General features: G+C 34.0%; 1 protein-coding gene across 1 annotated transcript; it reads right to left on the minus strand.

Annotated features, from left to right (window-relative positions):
- LOC109231792 (protein CLP1 homolog) lies at positions 3,136 to 14,088 on the minus strand. The gene is made up of 11 exons (XM_019397429.1): positions 13,926 to 14,088; positions 11,259 to 11,510; positions 10,048 to 10,116; positions 9,829 to 9,921; positions 8,286 to 8,527; positions 7,999 to 8,137; positions 7,851 to 7,907; positions 5,338 to 5,472; positions 4,930 to 5,165; positions 3,578 to 3,622; positions 3,136 to 3,487 (listed from the first exon to the last, which is right to left on the minus strand). Exons 2-11 carry the CDS (start codon positions 11,472 to 11,474, stop codon positions 3,400 to 3,402), a joined length of 1,320 nt encoding a protein of 439 aa, XP_019252974.1. The 5' UTR covers positions 11,475 to 11,510; positions 13,926 to 14,088; the 3' UTR covers positions 3,136 to 3,399.

Here is a 21,590-nt window from a genome sequence, read left to right on the forward strand (position 1 = left end):
TGACTATAAAATGAATTAATTTGACTTTGGTCAATGTTTTGGGTAAACGGATCCGGACCCATAATTTGACGGTCCCGGAGGATCCGTAGAAAAATATGGGACTTGGGCGTATGCTCGGAATCAAATTCCGAGGTCCCAAGCCCGAGAAATGAATTTTTAAGTGAAATTGGTTAAGGAAATTTGAAATGAAATTTGATTAGAACATGTTAGTATCGGGCCCGTATTTTGGTTCCGGCGCCCGGTACAGGTCTTATATAAGATTTAAGATGTTTCTGCGAAATTTGGTAAAAAAAACGGACGTCGTTTGACGTGATTCGGACCTAAATTGGAAAATTTGATGTTTTATGAAGTTTGAAAGAATTTATGGATTTTGAGGTTTAATTCGATGTTTATGATGTTATTTTGGCAATTTGATTGCACGAATAAGTCTGTAGGATATTTTTGAGATTGTGTGTATATTTGGTTTGGAGCCCCGAGGGCTCGGGTGAGTTTTGGATAGGCCACGGGGTGCATTTTTGAACTTAAAATTTGCTGGTATGAACTGACCTGCAGGCTTCGCATTTGCGAAGCCAAGCTCGCAATTGCGAGCCCGCAAATGCGACAAATTTAATCGCAAATGCGAATATGAGGACTGGCAGCCTTAGTCGCAAATGCGACTTCATCATCGCAAATGCGATGATGGCTGGGAGGCTGACTTATCGCAAATGCGATGCAAGTTTCGCAAATGTGAAAGTCCTGGACTTCGTCAGTGTTCGCAAATGCGAATATTATTTTCGCAATTCCCACATCAGCAGGTCGGGGTTCGCAAAACTGAGACCTGCATTTTTTATACTTAGCCGATTTTGAACCATTTTTAACATCTTTTCAAAACACAAACTCCTTTGGGCGATTTTCCAAGAACAAGTCTTCTTCCAAATCGATTGTAAGTTAGTTTTTACTCATTTCCTTCAATCATTAACATCTTTTAACATGATTTCAATCTAAAATCAAAGATTTTCATGGGTGAAATTGGGTGTTTTGGGTAGAACCTAGGTTTTTCAAAATTGGGGATTTGGACCTCAATTTGAGGTCCGATTTCAAAACAAATTATATATTTGAGTTCGTGGGGGAATGGGTAATCGGGTTTTGGTTCGAACCTCGGGTTTTGACCACGTGGGCCCGGGGGTGATTTTTGACTTTTTGGGTAAAACTTTGGAAAACTCATTTTCATGCATTGGGGTTGATTCATTTAGCGTTTATTGATGTAATTAAGTAATTTGTGATTAGATACGAGCGAATTGACGGTGGAATCAAGGGGTAAAGTTATAATTGAGACTTGAGTTGTGTTCAAGGCATCGAGGTAAGTGTTTGGTCTAACCTTAGCTTGAGGAACTAGGAGTTGAGTCCTATTCGCTATGTGGTATTAGTCGTGTACGACGTATAGGCATAGTGACGAGTATCTATACGTTGGTGTCTAGCATGACCGTGAGTCCTTATATTGTGAATATCTTGATTTCATTGTATTCTTCATGCTTTGGTGATGACTTCTAGTTGTTGTGAAAAGTTTGTGGAAGGAATTGAGACCTTTGAACATCATGGAGCATTGGCTTGAGTTATATTACGAATTGTGAAAGTATATGAGATGATTGAACCCTTTGGAGCATTGGCTCAAGTGGTAAAGTGAGTTATGAAATAAAAGTGAAAGAAAGAGAAAGAGTTATTAAACTGTTCCCTTGCCGGGATATTGTTGCTTTGTGGATTATCTCCCTTGCCGGGATGTTGAGATTGTTAATGTTGTACCCTTGCCAGGATTTAATTGGTTAATTGTGTTCCCTTGCCGGGATTTCTATTATTATTTTGTTTATTCCCTTGCCCCTTGTTTGTGATTGTTGTTTGGGTGAGGAAGAGTGTTAAAGCACGAAGGGTGATGTCGTGCATTGTTTGTTATTGTGAGGAAAGAGTGTAAAGCACGAAGGGTGATGTCGTGCCGCACGATTTACCATTCCGTGCCGACTCTATTGATTTTATGTGAGGAAAGAGAGTAAAAGCACGAAGGGTGATGTTGTGCACATTTTATCATATAATTGTTTTGGTAAGGAAAGAGAGTAAAAGCACGAAGGGTGATGCCGTGCACGTTTTTATTATATCATTGCTTGGTGAGGACGAGAGTAAAAGCACGAAGGGTGATGCCGTGCATTTATTGATTTATGATTCTTTATTGATTTCTGAGTTATGTTTGCTTCTTTCGTTACTTGATGACTTTTACTCGGAGTTGTTATCTTTCCCCACAGCATGCTCCCCCTCCCATATTGATTGGTTATCTCTGTACCTCCGTTCCGCTGTATATATATAACTGCACAGGTTTATGTGGTAGTCTGGTCTAGCCTCGTCACTACTTCGCCGAGGTTAGGCTAAGCACTTACCAGCACATGGGGTTGGTTGTGTTGATATTACACTCTGTACTGTGTGCAGATCCCGGAGTAGCATTTGGTCATCAGCAGTAGATTGGGAGCTATCCTTCAGTCCGAGACTCCGAGGTAGCCCTGCTGGCGTCCACAGGCCCGGCGTCTCTTCCATCAATTTTTATGTTCTGTTGTCATTTGTACTCGAGACAGACTATGTTCTTTTCTTTCAAACACTTATTTGTAGTAATCCTAGACAGTCCGTGAATGTTGTGACACCAGGTTCTGGTTAGAGGCATGTGTTGGTCTTCAGGATATCTTGGTTTTATATTTTATTTAAGACTTCCGCTAAATTTCATATTCCGTTTTATTTAATTGTTTATTTCCGGTTAATTTAATTGGTTAAAAAGGAATTAAAAACAAAAAGAGTTAATGATTTCTAAGATCGTGGCTTGCCTAGCTTCTACGAGTAGGCGCCATCACGACTCCCGAGGGTGGGAAAATCCGGGTCGTGACACGGCTTCCTGTAGTTGCCTCAACATGTCTTATCTGTTGATACATCTGCTTCGTTGTCGAGCAGAATTCACGAACCAAAAACCAATCTCCCCAATTTGTTCCACTTGGAAAAGGCCGTATAAAAACCTATCTCCCCAATTTTTTCCACTTGGAAAAGGCCGGATACGAGTAAGTACTAGTTGAAAAAGAGAAATAGCATTCATACTTCCTCAGAAGCTTGGAGATATCAAAATGTCAGTGATGCAAAGAGACCATTTAACTTATCATTTGCCGATAAAAAAGATGAAGGAGCTAATGTTATTTGTACATTCGAATTTTCTCCATAAAGCCTCATACCTATGGTACAGTCGTAGTATTATACAGTCATCACAGAAAAGCCTATTGCATTTCTACACCACCAAAAGCTTAGTGGGTGCTTCCATGTCGTCCCACCCTCTACGGAAAGCACAAAGCTCAGAGGCCGAAAAAAACCACTGGCTAGCGGCTACTGCATTAGTATAATTCAGTTTTCAATCCATGTTAAGGTTCCCATGATTAGGTATTTGCTCGGAAGTTCCCCAGCACATGGTGCAAGATATGTTATCTTTTTCCTGAAAATGAGAGATAATCAAACGTAAAGATCTTACTCGCACTCAGAATAGCAAAATTGACTGTCTAATGAGGAGAGTTCGAGTTCACACCTATGCATGTCAACGTCTGTGACATAGATGAATCCGGCAACATTACTGTCATGGGAAGAAATAAGTATATGAGACACAAAAATAGGTTTTTCTGGGGAAGGAGGGAATGAGATGGCAGGAATATACACCACTTTGCATAATTCTAATGAACAGCATAATAGTCAATGAGGTAGATGCTTCAATAGCAGAAATATATTTTGTAAGAAACATTGAAGGAAATGAAATAGTAGTTACCTCGCCACTGAATTTTACAAGATTACAATACTACAATTGTTACCGGAGCCAAAAAGACTAAAGAGAAATTTCCAGGCTACGTCACTAATGGATGAAACTGAGGCTCACTGTTATGTCAAACTTGTGTTATTTAAGCTTTTTGCAGAGAGGAGTGCGGCAAATGTTCCCATGAAGGCATTAACCTCTCACTTCCAACAGCAAAAACAAGTATCCTTTGGCAAACAAGTTAAGGATATATTCAGAAATGACAATCACTCCTATTAGGCTTTCCGAATAAGTTACTATTTATTGTCATAAATTTTAGGTGCTGGAACAATGTAGGTGGCTGGGGAAGGAAGAAGAGATGGTGGAGGGCTATACCAGCATGCATTTGGTGGAATGTCTGGAAGGAAAGAAATGTTAGGTGTTTTGAAGATAGGAGGTGTTCTTTACAGAAAATTAAGCTCAACTGTATTTTGTCCTTTTACTTTTGGTGTAAAGAATTTTGCGTAGATGAAACTGAGACTTTAGTAGAGTTGTTAGAGTCCTTGTAAGAAGAATCTTGGACAGATGTAAATAAGGTCTCTTCCTTCTTCTTTTTTTGTAATTGTGATTTCCAACACAAGCGTAGTGTTGATGAATATACTGTTATCTTTATAAAAAAAAAAAGTAGTCATATACTACATGCTGACTTATCTTGTCATTCTAATAATAAACAGGGGTTTCTTTTACAGCTAGGTCTCAAAAATTGAGAACAGTAAGTCTAAAAATGAACGGAATAGAGGATATGGAAACATCACAGCTGTTTCTGTTAGCAAGACTGGGTAAAATCCATTTCAATTAAGCAAATGGTGAAATTCAAAGATAGATGCACCCTTGCAAGGCTATATATATCTCATGCCTATTAATGATGATTATTGGTTAATTGATAGGTAGGGTAGTCAGCGAGCTTAGGGTTGAGGAATAACCTACACACCAGGTTATGTGGTACCTGTCCGGACCAGCTTGCGCGCACCACATGGTACCTGCTGCCTCCCACCAGCACAGGTACCACATAACCTTAACTCTTTTAGCTAAAACAGAATAACCTAAATCCACTGAACATAAAGATGACGATAGGAAAACGAAGTCAGCCTTACCTGGAGATTATTTGATCTGGTTCATTGGCATATGAGACGGCAAGAACCAAATGGAGCAAGTCCCGGTTGATACTAACAGAAACCAATCTTGTAGGATCTGCAGCAGGCTCTGCACCAATAGGTAAAGCTGAGCGTGGAGCCTGTGGTCCACCCCCGATTCGGTAGATGAACAAGTCACCAAAGTTCACTACATTAGAATGTGGTGAAAGGTCATTTGAAGGGCCATAAAAGTACTCCTGGTAGGGGAAGCAAAGACAAAAAAAATTGTTTAGTTTTGCATTACAAGGATAAGGTGAAAACTAAGAGGACCACAATCCCCTAGAGCAAGTGTTCATGTTCCAGTGCATGAAGTGTGAGTGTGACTGACTCCGAACTCTCTCTATTGTTAATCAATAAGGAAATCTGTACCCGTATTCTGTAGCCCCTTGCTTTCTGCCGTACTTTTGCATTCCTTGATACAACACCACCGGACTTTTGAAGTTTCACCACATCCACATTAGGCCGATTCTTCAATACATCTTTTAGCATGCTACAAAGTTTTTCCTGCCCAGAGAACGACCATATAATAGAAATAAGATCAACTCTTGCAATGTAGAGAACAGCTCTACAAACGAGTAATTGCTGGAAACCAGTTCTCAAGCTTAATTAATGTCTAACAAGAATAGTTTGGCAACATCAAAATTTCAACTTTCCATACTTCCACTCTCTATTTCCTTTTGATATCTGTATTATTTGGTCCATTTTCAAATGTTTCCTGATATACTTTCCTCTTCTACCCCTCTGATAAAACACCCACTCAAGAAAATGGCTTTAACATATGTGGGACTGGCCAAGCAATGCACAACAACTCAGTAGAGATTACAATGAAATTTAAGCAATAGCTTTGCCATTTTGGGGAGGGAGAACTGAGAAGCCGTAGGTGGGTGGAAGGGCATCAGTTAGAGGAGGAGGTCTCATGTACTTTAGTATTAGAGAGTATATGCCGGAATGAACACACTTACGGGTGCAGTTATTTACATTTTTCCTAGAAAACCTGCAGAATGTCCAGGGATTACCCCAAATGACATACTGTGTTGCATTTATCTTCTCCGATACTTTTCCAGAAAGAGAATTTAACATTTCCTAAACTGAACGGAAAAGAAACCAAGAGAATCTTCTGGACTAAAGAGCTTCAACCCCACAAAACTCCCCTGCACTGAGCTCATAGCTTACACGTCCTACTAAATGTCCAACGGCTGATTTTAATCCCCTGGTGAATTGGAATTCTGCTCAATCCTTCAGAAATATCATACACTATTTTGTTAGTTCATTAAACTCAGGTCCTAAACTTTTACACTAATCCTCGATTAAACAGACTCGAGAAGAGAGTTATGTGAACAGATAACCTTTGCCAGTTTCAGTAAAATCATCCTACTTCTCTTACTCACAACCCATATAGCAGATATAAATAAGTGTAGTAGGGATTATACTAATTTTGTCCATAATATTTGAAGCAAATTTTGTACTGAGCTTGCCTATTTGTCAGTTGACTACTGTCTAAGAGAAATCAGCTATCACATCTAATGTTCCTAGAAAATAGTAGTGGCACAAACTGACGAATATTCTATCGCACTACTTTGTCTTGCAAACAGAAGTTTATCTAGTAAACAATTTCTGAATCACTTGTAAGTTATGCAGGGGCTAATTGTCTTTAAAGGAGTTCTTGACGGACCATAATTATTAGTTGTAAGTTTGAAACCAACCAATACAATTTCCAAATTAAGTAAATGATGAAACAATTATCAGAAACAAAATACTTTCTTTGCTGATCTATGATAACAACAGCAACCTTTTCTTTTGTAAGGATAGCTATGGGAAAGGGAGTACTCTCGCACAGTTCTGAAAAAATGAGCCGTGTCAGAAATATTTCCTTTGCTCCTTAGACGGCTATTGATACAAAAAGATGAAATTGTAAATCTAAATGCAACAAAGACCAGAACTTAAAGTTTATTGATTATTTTAATTGTCGATATTTCTTTCTTTTTTTGTTTGGGGTTGGGGGGGTTGGGTGGGGGTGGGGGGGTTGCCATTACCATTTGAATCCAAAGATGACCAGGGAGAAAAACTGTACTGACAAGTAGAACGATCAAAAGCCAAATAACATAAGGCTAAAACGGAAGTGCGGAATTATCAAAATTAAATGCTTATTAACTGCAAAGCTTCTTATTCAAGTTTAGTACCCCTCATTTCATAGACAATTTCGACACAGTTAGGGAAATTAATGAAATTTCAGAGGCTTGGTTTAATCAAGTATCTGATTATCAAAGAAAGGCTACATTGCTTACTCCTAGTAACAATAGTGAAGCATGTAAATAGGTGAAGATCAGACGATAAATGAGATAAAAGAGTTCCAAATATGTGTATTATTCTTCATTAAAAGAGAAACACCTATCACTACTTTCATATCTGGTTTCTTGTAAGTTTAAGCACTGTACACCATTTTCTTCTAACCTTCTGAACAACTAAGAGATTTTTCTAGGAGAATGAAGACTAGTTGAACTAATAAGCCTCCCAGGTGAAGTACTTCCTAGACAACTGCCTACTGGAGAGTAGAAATTACAACCAATAAAGAGACCTCAGGTGTTGGCATTTTGATCAATACTACAAATAATGCGAAAAGATATCAGCTCAAGGTAAGCTAGTGCTCACTTTGGAAGACTTACTTGAATATTAGCTTTCAAAATGTTAATATGCCTAATTAGTAACTATTTCTTCTTTTATTAGGTAAGCGTAGAATATATCTTTGAGGTTTTGAATTATAGTCCCTTCGTTCACAGCACTCGAGTTTCCCTTGATATTTAACCCCATGGCATACATACCAAATTCCTTCGTGTGCAAAATTAATCATATAAAATGAACTTTACTGTCGGTAGAGAACATACCTGACCCAAGACAAGAATAACTGTGGCATTGAATGTATCAATCGCATGGAGTAGCAACTGCAAAAGACGACCAACTGGTGACCACAACACTCTAAATGCCACCCTCACTGTTTTTTACACACAAAAAAAGGGAATTGAGCTTAAATACCTCATAACCAACTCCCTCTATCCATCCCATTGTATTTATTACCATGCCTGAAGCTCGAGATTCAGCATTGCCAGAAAATTGCCTCTCCAGAGTCTGAGCTAGCTCCTTGACGAGTACCTTGTAGTGATCTATGTTGGCACTGTTAAATAGAGAAGTGGTGTCTGCTAGTTAGTAAATATGCTAAAAGTAAACTGCAAGTGCTAAAGCAAGTTTTCTTCATACAAACTTTAACTTGTATAAGAGGGACGTGGTCAAAATGACACTATGTCAAGGTACAAGGTTTCTACCTAGGAGTCACATGACCAAAGAAGTAGACCATAGGCATTTCAAGCGGAATTCCTTCAACTGGATCAATAGGCAACTCAATTGGCGTAGCAGCAACACATCCTGGAATAGTTATTGATCCTTGACCTATGTCCAAATCCACAAAAGTAGGTTTCCATCCCTGTTTTGCTGCCCAACTAAGAAGCATCCTTGATAAAGTACTCTTGCCAGAATCTGTAGGTCCCACGACGACTACCCTCGGGCCCTGGCCAAATCAAGTATGTTAAAACTTGTCGATGAAACACATGTTATTCTGATAAAGAATATGTCTAATGATTAAATAACAGAAAGGAGCTACGAATTAGATTAGCATAGAAATCCTCCACGTATATCAATAACTAGAATAATATATACTCCGCAAGAGCACCCTAAGAATCACATTTCCTCTTCCTATCATCACAAGTGAAATATCATCTTTTGTTTTCTGATAAGGATGAAGTATCATCTTACATAGAAGCAGGCTTCTATCATTCACATATTACCTCTTATTCTTGTAACCTCTCCAATTTGGATTCCGTGCATTATCATGACAAAAACTAATGTATCTTAAGGAATCGCCACATTAAACAAAGCAGATCAACAAAAACTTACATGTTTTGCTAAAGGCCGACCTACATAACCTAAGAGTGGCCAAGCACTACCACATTTCAATTGCCTCTATAGACTTACAATGGGAACTCTTTTTTACCTAATTCATTCTCTCTCATGACCTAAATACATAAGTTTTCAGTATCAAAAGCAGCATAGTAGAAGATAAGAAGCAAATAGTATGACAAAGTATACTATATGGTTTTTTCCCTTTCTATTAGATATCTTCTATTTAGCCGCTTGATTTTGTTCCTACAATGCCTCGTGGATGGTCAAGCAAGGAGCAGTGTTGTCAAAGGCTCACTTGATGTGAGCTTGAGACCTGAAGCTAGGTGCGACATAGGTTCTGCGCTTTGTGGCACTTAAGCGGATCTTCAATATAGGCACCAAGGTGCTAAGCCGTGTGTCTCATCTCATTGCCCCTCTGTCTGGAGGACAACCACACTAAACTATATTTATTTAACCTAATTGTTATTTTTTTTTCATTGTCTATCTAATTGTTGTTTGGGTTTTTGATTACATTCTTTTTTAACTACATATATTTTTATATCTTTCTCTTTCTCATTAAGACTCGCGCTTTGAGTTTAAAGCCTCAATTGATTAAAATTGGCTTTCCTATAGCTTCCTCATTCTTTAACTTGATAATACCACCTTCATGTCATGCAGTGAGTTATCTTTATCACCGGTGCCCAGCATTTCCCCTCCCTCCGCCTAGGATTTCCCCTCCCTCCCTCTCACTCCTACAACTGTAAACATCTTCTCATGGTACAAAACTTAACAGTGATTTTGCAAAAATCAGAGAAAGAAGTTGGTTTCCGAATGCCCCATAAGCAGAAGAGTAAATGATTAAGAAAGAGGAATGAACCTTTTAAATTCTTTGACTTTTATCCAACGCTAAATAATAACCAAAAATGATACCTGAGAAGTGTCAGAATCACTAGGTGAAGCTTTGGCACGATTTCTTCGTCCATCAAGTACAGCATGAACATTTATATAACTTATCATCGGCGTCTAGAAAAAAAAAATACAACGCAATTAGTCATTCGGTTTAGTGAAGTTCAATTCAACAAAACCATTTCAATACAAAAATGCAGAAACAATACAAAAAGTACAGATGGCTAGGGAGAAAGGCCACACCTCATCTGCTGTATAATCAGTTTCAGTGAGACCATCCATCTCGATTGTCGCTCCATACCAAGTAAAAACCTAGCTTTTACAACTTGAACATGTCAAAAAAAAAAAAGGAACAGATATACTCACAAGATGCAAAATCTTGAGCAAGATATCCAGATAGGTGATTTTGTATTCTTATTTTTGGCTAGGAAAGAGTTTGGTTCACTTTAACAGACATCACATTAAAGAACCACAGCAGATGTAAATGCATTTTTGCCTTTTTGGGGTAAAATAAAAATATTTGATCATAGTCTCAGCACCTAGTGCTGCCTAACAACAGTACAACTTACCATTTCTCGAAAAAACAAAAAAGTTTCTTTAGAGGTTGCAGTGGACTCGGAACTTCAACCCAAATCTGATTGCAAAACTATTCCACAAGAAGCCAAAATTTCCAGACAACAATAACTAGCAATAGAGTGTTTCCTTCTGCAAAACCCCTTCTTCTGTTCTATCCATCAAAAAGAACTCCTAGCAAAGCCCACTAATTTTTTTAATCCAGCGTCTCTATTTCAATCAACTGACTGTATTTTGAACATGTCCATTACTTTAGTAAAGACGTTTTCTGTACCTTCTCCTGTCCTTTTATAGCAGGTTCTTTAATAACCGAGAAATCCCCGAGGGATCAGTGGCGCACGGTTCAAAACTCAGTGGATAATAGGTCCACCACTCTACCCTTCACCACTTAAATACCAGGCTTTTGCTTGTGGCAGGGTTCGAATCCATGACGTATGCCTAACCTACACATCACATGTTGCGTTCTTACCTAGATCAAAACCTAGGGTTGAAAAAATAATCCCTGCAAATGAATGAGTACCCAGAAGGCAAAAAGGATAATGTTGACTGCAATAATATATAGCTCCCACATTGTGGAAACTACTCCATCAAGCTAGCCTCTTTCTAATCCTTGTAAATCTAGAAAGAATTTTTCATATCCTTGTATTTCGGCAAGCAGTTCTTTTGATCAAACATAATCTAAATCGATACTCATGTCCAAAAGATATATTAACCACACAAAAAAAAATGAGACACAAACTTCAAAGATACACACAGTCATGAAACTTGAGGCATGTATCAGATGCATCCAGCAACAGATATTCACAAGTGTCAAACAGTTAGGCAATCATTCAAGGGCACACATTCATCTGATTGCATAGATGATAGAAATAATATCATACAGCAAATTTGAGTCTTGGAGGGATGGTAAGCCAGATCTCAGGAGGGATTTCAGTCCCAAAAATCTCAGCTGTTCCAGTGAGGAGCCGGAGACGGAGGGGCGAGTCAAGGCTGGTTTCAATTCGGAGCTCACATTCTTTATCCAGCTTCACCTGCCTCACAGTTGTTGAACCACCTGTTGCTGCCAATGGATTGACATTTGTGCCTCCATAAGCCATAATATCAGAGCTGCTTCTATTGTTGGCTCCAACTATCTGCCAATTTTCACCAAGCATATGAGTATACTTAAGTCATAATAGAAGAATTAAAGGAAGATCCATGCTTTCTATTACAGCAATGAGAAGGGAAAACAATCTTCACGCTTTTTTCCCCCATCTGGTATGATTCCACTTTATTAGTCTATATACTATGGTGTGGGGGAACTAGGTGACCTTTTCCCAAAAGAGTAGACAGCTGAATGCTCTAATGAACTCTCTTATTTTTTACCCAGTTCTTATCAAACCCCCATATCAATTCTTTGCTTTCTAATTAATTGGGCGTGTATTGCCTGAACATTGAATCTATTGTTTTGGTTGCTACAAAGGAAGATGTGTTAATTTGGAGGAGCTGCTTCACGTAGTAGGAAGCTTTTTCTTCTCCTCATAATCACAGTGACATACTCAGATGTCCTATGATCTCAATCGCATTTTTCAACATGTTATTGTCCCTAACCTACATATCAACGCCCAAGTTTAGCCATAAAAAAAACAAATCTCTTCTCTCATAAGCATTAAATGCTGATCAGAAGTGTATCAAAGGCATGAATACATCTTGCTGGCGATGTTAACTTTTGACCATCATCTTCTAATAAGCATAAAGAGCATGATAACACAGCTTTCACAAGACTGAAGTCAACATATATTAAGAAAAAGGTAAAGCAAATAGTTTCAGGAGGGAAATACATCAAACTAGCAATAAAAGCTAATTTGAGGGTTACTCAATGTTCATGCAGCATAAATTCTCACTTGGGAAACATTGCACACATGATGGATCCTAAAAAGGTGAAACAACATTATGTGTGTTAGGCTGCAACTATATTCTATGCATTACAACAACTGACATTGCTCTAATGGCAAGAGCACTCCACTTCCACCAATAAGTTGGGCGGTTAAGTGAGAAGTAAAGTGGGAAGGAGACACTGCTGACTCCTGAATAGAGAGTTTAGAGAGTGGGGCTTACCATATCAAAGAACGTGCACACACACACATCTATATACTTTATGCATTACACATTGTGGCACGGCTCAGGGGGATAAAGGAAAAACCCACAAAACTCAGTCAAAATAAACCCGTAGCAATTGCAAGATCGATAAATGGACAAGGAAACCTCCGAAAAAATAAGATCAGTCAGATTCTAATAGCTATATTGAAGATACATAAGAAAGGAAAAAGGAAGGATATACTCTATTGTTTTTTAAAAGATATCCTTCTATCCACATAGGCGAGATTAACTAGTTCCAATCAAGACTTCATTTTTTTTTCTTGGTTACGATCAACATCAAGTTGGATGTTTGACCGTGGACTTTATAGACTGGTTAGACTTTATAGAATTGTATGCCAATGCTGGTAGAAGTGTGACAGTAAATGTTTGATGCTTCTTGGGGCTGCTTTGACGACACGAAGTAACTAGATGATTTTTCGAGTAAATAGATCAAATCCAAATGCAGTAGTTGCTCCACAGGGGTACCAACTCAAACACTTCATATCCACTTCAGGCTATAGGACTTAAAACGGGCTTTACTTACAATCTGAGCCTTTTGATGTGCCAGTAGTCATAGCGGTCTTATAGGGCTTTCGTCATTCCACTTGGAACAACTATTGTCAGGGTATCTACGATGAAGTTCGGTACATATTGGTCGCGGTATCTGTGGTGAAGTTGGCAAATGTACTGACGTATATGCTCATAGTAGACATAGGACGAGTGCTCGTGGCAAAACCACAAAATTTTGCTGAAGGTGTTCAAAGTTTTAATATGTATGTATAAAAAGTAATCTTTGACCTTATATTCAATATAGTTTTCCATATACCTAGTATAACTTTTCAGACAAAGTGAGTTCAACTGACCACCTCTTTCGCTATATGTGGCTACGCCACTAGATGAGCCCAAATAGCAATTCTTTCTACGGGATTAAGAGTATTCCATATTTATCACAGACTACCCAAAAAAGTAAAAACTAAATTAAAAGAAAGCATTTTTTCAATCAAATTATTCATTCCTGAGAAGAGGAAGTAACCAATAGGACACAAAGGCCCTTTCTTTCCATCGTTCAGAGCATTAATATTAAGCATGAGCAACAAAAAAAATTATTAAAAAAAAAAATTGCTTGTGCTACAAAATTAGGAGTAAAAAAAAGCACACTGACAGATAAAAATTATTGAAGGAAATAACTACATAATCACAGAGTTTTTTCTAATTTATCAAATGACCAATTGTACACTAAGGTACAGAGTCTCTACACATTCAAACAAAGAGAAAAAGAAAAAGTATAGTAACACAATTAAAATACGCATTTTTACCCAAAATCACAATAATGGAATAAAACAACAATTAGGGCTTTTAGCATATAGGAGGAATTTTGGAGTGTAAGAGTAAAAACCGAGAGGAACAGAGCCAGAGAGGAAGAAGGTTACCTAGGATTGGATTTCGCCGGAGAAAAGAGAGACGGAGAGAAGCAAGTTCGCCGCCGACGAAGAGTGTGGTAAAACGGCTACAGCTATATATATATATATATATGGCGTCGTTTGAAATTGGCGGGCCGAAATCCAAAGGTTTGTTGCCTTATTGACCACTGAGCTTAGCTACTGAGCCGAGCTTGTATTTTAGCGCGGTGCAAGCATATGTAGTTAATAATTAGTTATTGATTTATTATTTTTTAATTTTAATATCTATAAATAATAAAATTTATATTTTTAATAAAAATTTATCTATATATTATTAAAAGGAGAGGAAAAAGTCATCTCCTTAAAGCCAAGTGGCAGCCTAAAAAAATCACATGACATAAGTAGTTAATAATTAGTTATTGATTTATTGTTTTTAATTTTAATATCTATAAATAGTAAAATCTATATTTTTAATAAAAATTAAAAATTAAAAAAAAAACTGTCCGTACGAATCGGAGAGTAATTTCAAGTTGTAGTTTTAAATTATTTTAAAATAAAAAACTAAAATTACAAAACAAAACTGTCAGTTTAGAATTTCCTTGTTTTTCTAAATAATTTTGTTTTTCTTTTTAAAAATAAAAATTTTATTTATTCAAAAATATTATTGAGAAAAATATAATTAAAAAATATATGTATCTTTTATTATATTATAAAAAGAAAGTAGCATACAAATATTCAAATAAAATAATATACTAATAAAAGTTTCTATTAACAATGTAAAAATACTAAACATTGGATGATAGTATAAAGAAAAATACAGAATAAAAAAGTTATTCATTGACTATATAAGTCCCTTTAATTTAGTAGCAATTTTATTATTGGGTATATCATATATTGACAAATAAGATGACAATTGAAATTTATTAAAGCAATACGATCTAATTTGTTCAAACAAGCCCGATCACAATTTAATTTAACTAATATTTTTTAATATTAACCGCGTATCGCGCGGGTAGAACTACTAATTTAGATTAATGGCACTAGTAACTTAATGTTGATATAAAATCTGAATCGACTTGACTCAGTTAGTCAGTTACTCAGAACGTTGACTTAGCTAAGTGATGAACAATAAATATTAAAGTAGATCAACAATTAAGCATGTAATGAAGAGTAGTAATAAGAATGATTAATAACTATATATATCAAATATGATTTTGTGTTAAGAATTAAACTCAAAGTAACAATATAAAATATGAGATGTAGAGAGGAAAAGAGAGCTTTCTTATTACTTTTAAGTGTGTACAACATGGTTATCGTGTATATATCTATATCTATCTATCTATATCTATATTATTATAAAAACACGAATAATTTATGCTAAATGTTGAACGACTAAATATCCCTAAAACATTGATCGACTTTTATGCCCTTAAATATTTGTATAATTTAAGGATCTAATGATAAATTACCTAATGATAGAATTCTTTTTCGATTTAAACTATACATATAGTCGACCCTACAACGTTAATCCTACTTGAATTAGAAAAATGTTGTTCCCAATTACAATTTTTTTATAACAATGCACGCAATAAAAGAAAGTTACCTACTAAAAGAAGACTTTAGTACTACGTTATAGAAAACATGTATAACATTTTAAACAATGTTGAAATTCTTACTATTCTTTAAAGCTTTAATATGTATTTAGTACATATAAAACTACAATTAAATTAAGTTTGTATCTTTTACCTAAATATTAGGAGTTACTACATATTTCAAACAAATTGAGTTAATTTTTAAAATTTTAAATAATAAGAAAATAATTAATTGATAATTTTTAAAATATAAAATCTAATTTTTAAGTGTTAAAATAATAAAGGAAAGTTTAGATGAATATTTTTATTTTATATGATAATAAAGTGGCGAGATTGTGCTCTTTAATTTATTTATTTTTACTTCGGTATGAGTAATTAATTCTTTTACAAATTTCTCAAAGAAAATCGATGGATGTTAGTCTAGATTAGATTTCCTAAAACAAGTTCGTCCAAGTCTCCTATATATCGAAGTTTAACAAATTTTTTCTTTGATTGGTTTATTTTCATTAGATGCTCATGTGCCATAACTTGGTAAAAAATACGTATATTTCTCCTAAAAAGTATGTAAAATATGTATACTATATATAGTACATATATATACGAAAAAAGATTATCTGCTATTATTTTTGTAACATTTAAAACTATATATATTTCTCTAAATTGTTAACTAATCATGGACTTGATTTATCAAAACACGTGTATGATTAATATTTTATTGCTTTGAATGTGATAAAGTAGTAATAATTTTACTCGGATTATATCCGACATAATTTAAATTTGACATAATTTTATAAATAACTGAGACAACCCTCACAAATATGTCAAAGTACAATAGTGAAAAAGTAATACTTTTTGGAGGTGATTCAAAGATGGACAACTATATGTTTACTTTTGAGATGGAGAAGCCAAAGCTATAGAAGGAAACATACACAAATAACGTCCTCTATAAAGAAGTATTAGATATGGTACTACCACACTGAATATTTATACATTATATATAGAATATCATTTAACTTAACTAAATTGATCATCTTTGTAAGTTAAGCCGATATAATTTTGAATTCAAGTATTCTATTAATGTAATAATATTAATTTTTAGCATTTAAATGGTTGTTGTATTTGTCACATTAATTACTTCACAATAATCATATCATTTTGTAAATAATTTCTTACTAAATTTAGTTAGTTGTTCTTTCACCTAAAAGTTCTGACTAAATATTTACGTGCAACGCACGTACATAGTAACTAGTTATTATAAAAGCACGAATAATTTAGGTTAAATGTTGAACGAATACCCTTAAAATATTGATCGACTTTTATAACCTTAATTATTTGTATAATTTAAGGATATAATTGTAAATTACCTGAGACTGATTTTTCTTTCCATTTAAACTATGCATACATTAATGCTACATAGTTCACTTGGGTCAAATTATAGACGCCTATTTTTGGCCGATTTGGTTCACGCCTACTTTTTGGCCGATTTGGTTCAACATAGCTCAACTTTTTTTTAAAGCCTTTTCCTATTTTTACACCAATATTTTTCTTTATTTAATTTTCTCCCATTGATTTCAGTTTACTCACCGCAATGTTTTTTTTTTAGCCTTTTTTTTTTTAACAATAATAGTTTTCCTTATTTAATCTTCTCCTATAGAATTCAGCTTAATTGCACGAATGCATGTAGGAAAAGAATAAGCCAATTATTCCTATAAAAGATGACATTGCTTCACATTGTTCATTGTTCTCTAAAGATTTTGGTGTAGAACGAAGCAATTTTCTCCAAAGGTATTATTAGTTCTCTTTATTGTTTCCATTTTTCGTAATTGAGTAAGTTCCCGTTTTTGTAATTGAGTAATGCATGTCTTTGAATTAGAGAGAAAAACAATGACACCTTAACTTTTATTGTTATTTTTTTTTGTGTCGTACTTCTTTGTTTTTTGGTGTAGTTTTTACTTTTACATATCAAAGTCTTTTACATTGACGTAGTATTATATTTAAATTGTATATCTTTAGAGATGAATGATTTGTGTTATTGCAACTAATGTTAGTGTAACAATATTAATTTTTAGCTATTACATAATATTTTACAGCTTTTACTTATATACTTGTAGGTATTTCGCGCAGTGTAATGAAATCGGATTTGGAAAAAAATGTGTCATTATAAATAACCTTAAACTTTATGATGTTGAATGGGTAATTAAGGTATTAGTTATTCGAAGAGGACCAATAATAAAATATAAGAACGACAAAGGAGAGGGTTTGCGTTGGTATTTAACATTTGTTGACGAAGAGGTAGGCTTCTTTTGTATATTTATTTTGATATAATATATTACTTATTTGTGTTATTTTTAATTAATATAAAATAATTTTTATATTAATTTATAGGGGATAAAGATCGAGGCAGTATTGTACAATAAAAATATTGAAGACCATTACCTATTAAATTTTAACCAGCAAGCATGGAAGTTTGGAGAATAAATTTTTTTTTTGGTCAACCATAACTCTTCATCCTATTATTTATTATGTGCTCTTGTTACTTTATCTTGATAAATCCTTTTTTTACTATAACTCTTAATCCTAATGTTAGTTATGTCCCCTTTATATATAAAGTTTGCAGCCTATCGTCCATCAAATATTTGGGTTATAAACTCGAAAAATATCTTTGTAACTATAATACAACTTTATATTCATACTCGCAATTATGTCATGCATAAAAACTGAATTACAAAAAAAGGTAACAGAATCTCTATAAAATTAATTAAACAAATAAAACTTGATTCGCTAACCACCACCAATATATGACTATTATTGATTCATAAGGCTTTTTCCTTTTTTAAATTACTTTGGAACATAATTATTTGTTGANGAATGCTTTGTAGTATGACATTTTCATAATTAGAAAATCATTTAGAAATATAGAGTGAAAGCAATAAATATCTAAGTAAATTTAATTTAATATTTTATTTTCGAAGGTTTGAATAATATTTAATTCATTTAAATTTAATAGGTCTACATGCAAGTAAATTTATCATTGTTATACAAAATTTAAATCAATTGACAGGGATATACGTGCAACGCACGTACATAGATACTAGTTATTATAAAAGCATGAATACGATGTCAGATTATCAAAATAACCTTAAAATATTGAGCATTGTAATAACTTTATTTAGGATAAAATTGTAATTAATTATGAAGTCAGTAAATCTGCGAGAAAAAAAGGGAATATTTTACTAATTTAACGCCAAAACCCTTCTTTGTTGTCGTGTAGGAGAGTAGGAGACTACATATGTATTTCTACGGCAACTCTAGAACCAAAGATCACAAATTTATAAGAATTCATACCGTTTTTCAAAGTAAGCCACTTATATAAAGTAAAGTAATAAGATATCACTGTATGACCCCGAATTAAATTTATCCTTCGAAAATTTAATGTGCTAGATAAACATTACTTTTGTTTTGATTTTTTTTCTTTTTGTAATTTTCTCCTAAATATTAGTTTCACGAACAAGATGCAAAAAAATTCTTTTTGTGATTCAATTTTTAGAAGATAACAAATTTAATGAGAAAATTTATAAAGTAATTATTATTTCTTAATTATTAAAGAACAACTAAGAATTTTTTTAGGAATATAAATGTGTGAGAAAGAGAAAGAAAAAGGTTGGTAAGAGTCAATATCATTGATAAATATGTAAATTTATTCTATAAAAAGAGCGATAGAGATTAAAATAAATTAAATCGAAAAGTAAAAAAGATTAATATAGTATTAAGAAGGCAGGCCATACAAGTGTCCGAGGGAGCACAATCAAAGCCAAATTCTGAACAAGAACAAGCTTTTAAGACTATATTATAAAGAGTCAACTATGGTATATCGGGTTTGTCCTTTGTAGATGTCTCTGGCGGAATCGAAATAATATTCCTATGTCATTACTTGTAATGTCAGATCAAGAGGCATGATACTGTTAGTAATAACACGTGGTGTACCGACAACGATTTTATTACGAGGCCGTACAACTCACTTTAGATTTGATATACCTCTTTCAAAAATTAAAATAACCATCACAAATATATCAAAGCAAAGCAATGATGCTAAATTTATAAGAAAAGCCAAATTAAAAATATGGGATGAAGCACTTATGGCTAAGCGTCAAATAATCGAATCAATTACCTAGAGTTCTAGAGATATATTGGATATCAATAAACTGTTTGGTAGAAAGGTAACAGTTTGTGAGGTGGTTTCTGTCAAGTACTATCAGTAGTTCCAAAATCGACAAAAGCAAAGACCATAAAAGCTAGCTTGCCAAAATTATACTTATAGCCTCAAATGAAAAAAAAAATGACAAGAAATATAAAAGTAAGAATAGATCTAACATTCAGTGACTTCTTGCTTCCGGTCGAAAATGAAAAGATGATTTGGTTCTTCTAGAACACTTGGTTATCAACCCCAATGGTAATAATAGTGCATTTAATAAGAAAAATTATTATCATTATTAGATTAAATGCAATTTGTGCAAATTACATGATAGAAATTAAAGAGCTATCTTAGCTAGCAGAAATAAATTGATCAACTAAATAAAAGGTTGATTGCTAAGTTTTATGGTAAAAATAAAATATTTTTCAGTTTTGATTCAACAGAAGATGATACCAACAATTACTACCAAAAAGAATACTCAAATACTTAATATCAAATGGCCTTCTACCATCCAGGTTTGTTGTCAAGTTCATTATTTCTTATGTATGTTAGTGTCACCATATATATAATAGACTAAGGTAAAATTGATCTTTCATATATAGGTTAATTTTGAAGAAAAATATGCCCGTCATGCTACTGAAAAACTTAATTCTGTCGAATAGCATATATAATAGTACACATAGTATATAGAAATTTTGACAATAACGTCATATACACGTAGAAATTATGATACTGGTCAATGTGCTTCTAAGTCAACTTTCGTCTTCTGAAACTAAAAAATATCCTTTTAAATTTGTGTAAAATATTTTTCAGCATGTTTATGTTTATAATTATAATAAATAAAGTACAAGGACAAACATCCTAAATATTGGACTATATTTACAACAATATATTTTCTTGCAAGAATAACTATATGTTTCACTTTCAAGAGGGATATCAATATCGACAACAAGATTTCTGGTTATGGCAGAACAACCAAAGCATTAGAAGGAAACATACACAAAAAAATATCATCTACAAAGAAGTATTCGGTAAAATACCATCACATTAAATACCTTTAAACTACAATTATTACCTAATCAACATGATTAAATTGATCATTTGTGTTAGTTTTGATGACATCTTTTCATTTTGAATTCACGTATTATGTTAATGCAATAACATTTTTCTCATTAATTGTTTTTTTTCTTCCTTCATATAAATAAATATTTAAACCATCATGTGTCATTATTAACGTGCAAGCAAGTTTACAGATACTAATATATATATATATATATAATATATATATATATATATATATATATAGAGAGAGAGAGAGAGAGGGGGGGGGGGGGGGGGGGGAGCTGCATTGAGGAACATCAAAGGGTACGAGTTACAAGCATAATTATAAGGAGTAGTGAAAGTTATCACAGAAAAGAGTAGTGAAAATAATGGACATCTATATTAATTATAAAAAAAAAATTACAACACTTTGTACTTTTTATGCGATATTGACAATCAAGATGGTAAGCTAAGCAATTTTACGGTGAGATGGAATGTGATTAAAACTTCTAATTTAAGAATTAGATTACTAATGAAGTTTAATTCAATTCAAAATTCTTGATTTTGTTGTTATTTATTCTATTTTGGCCTTAAAATATTCAATTTAACCAATATCGATTTTTTATTTATTTAAACTAGTAATTCATATAATTCAATCACATTTGAATCCAATCCTCAACTTAACTATACATTCATATTATTTCATGCAAGGGCTACTCAAGAAATGTACTTGTACACAGTGTTTTAAGGCGGGGCGTAAGACGAGGCGTTTTACATATGCCTCAGCGAGGAGTAAGCCCCGAAGCAAGGGGTGTAAGGTATATANCTTTAAACTTGCTGCTTTGAAGGAGAATGGAGTTCTCTTTTTAT

Source organism: Nicotiana attenuata, chromosome 1, assembly GCF_001879085.1.
Source record: "Nicotiana attenuata strain UT chromosome 1, NIATTr2, whole genome shotgun sequence".
NCBI lineage: Eukaryota > Viridiplantae > Streptophyta > Magnoliopsida > Solanales > Solanaceae > Nicotiana > Nicotiana attenuata.

Coding starts and splice junctions, on each gene's coding strand:
- LOC109231792 (XM_019397429.1), bottom strand. CDS start 11,474: ATGGCTTATGGAGGCACAAATGTCAATCCATTGGCAGCAACAGGTGGT. Junction 10,117..11,258: donor CTCCAAGACTCAAATTTGCT/GTATGATATTAT, acceptor TGTAAAAGCTAG/GTTTTTACTTGGTATGGAGC. Junction 5,473..7,850: donor TTATTCTTGTCTTGGGTCAG/GTATGTTCTCTA, acceptor TTCTCTGGGCAG/GAAAAACTTTGTAGCATGCT.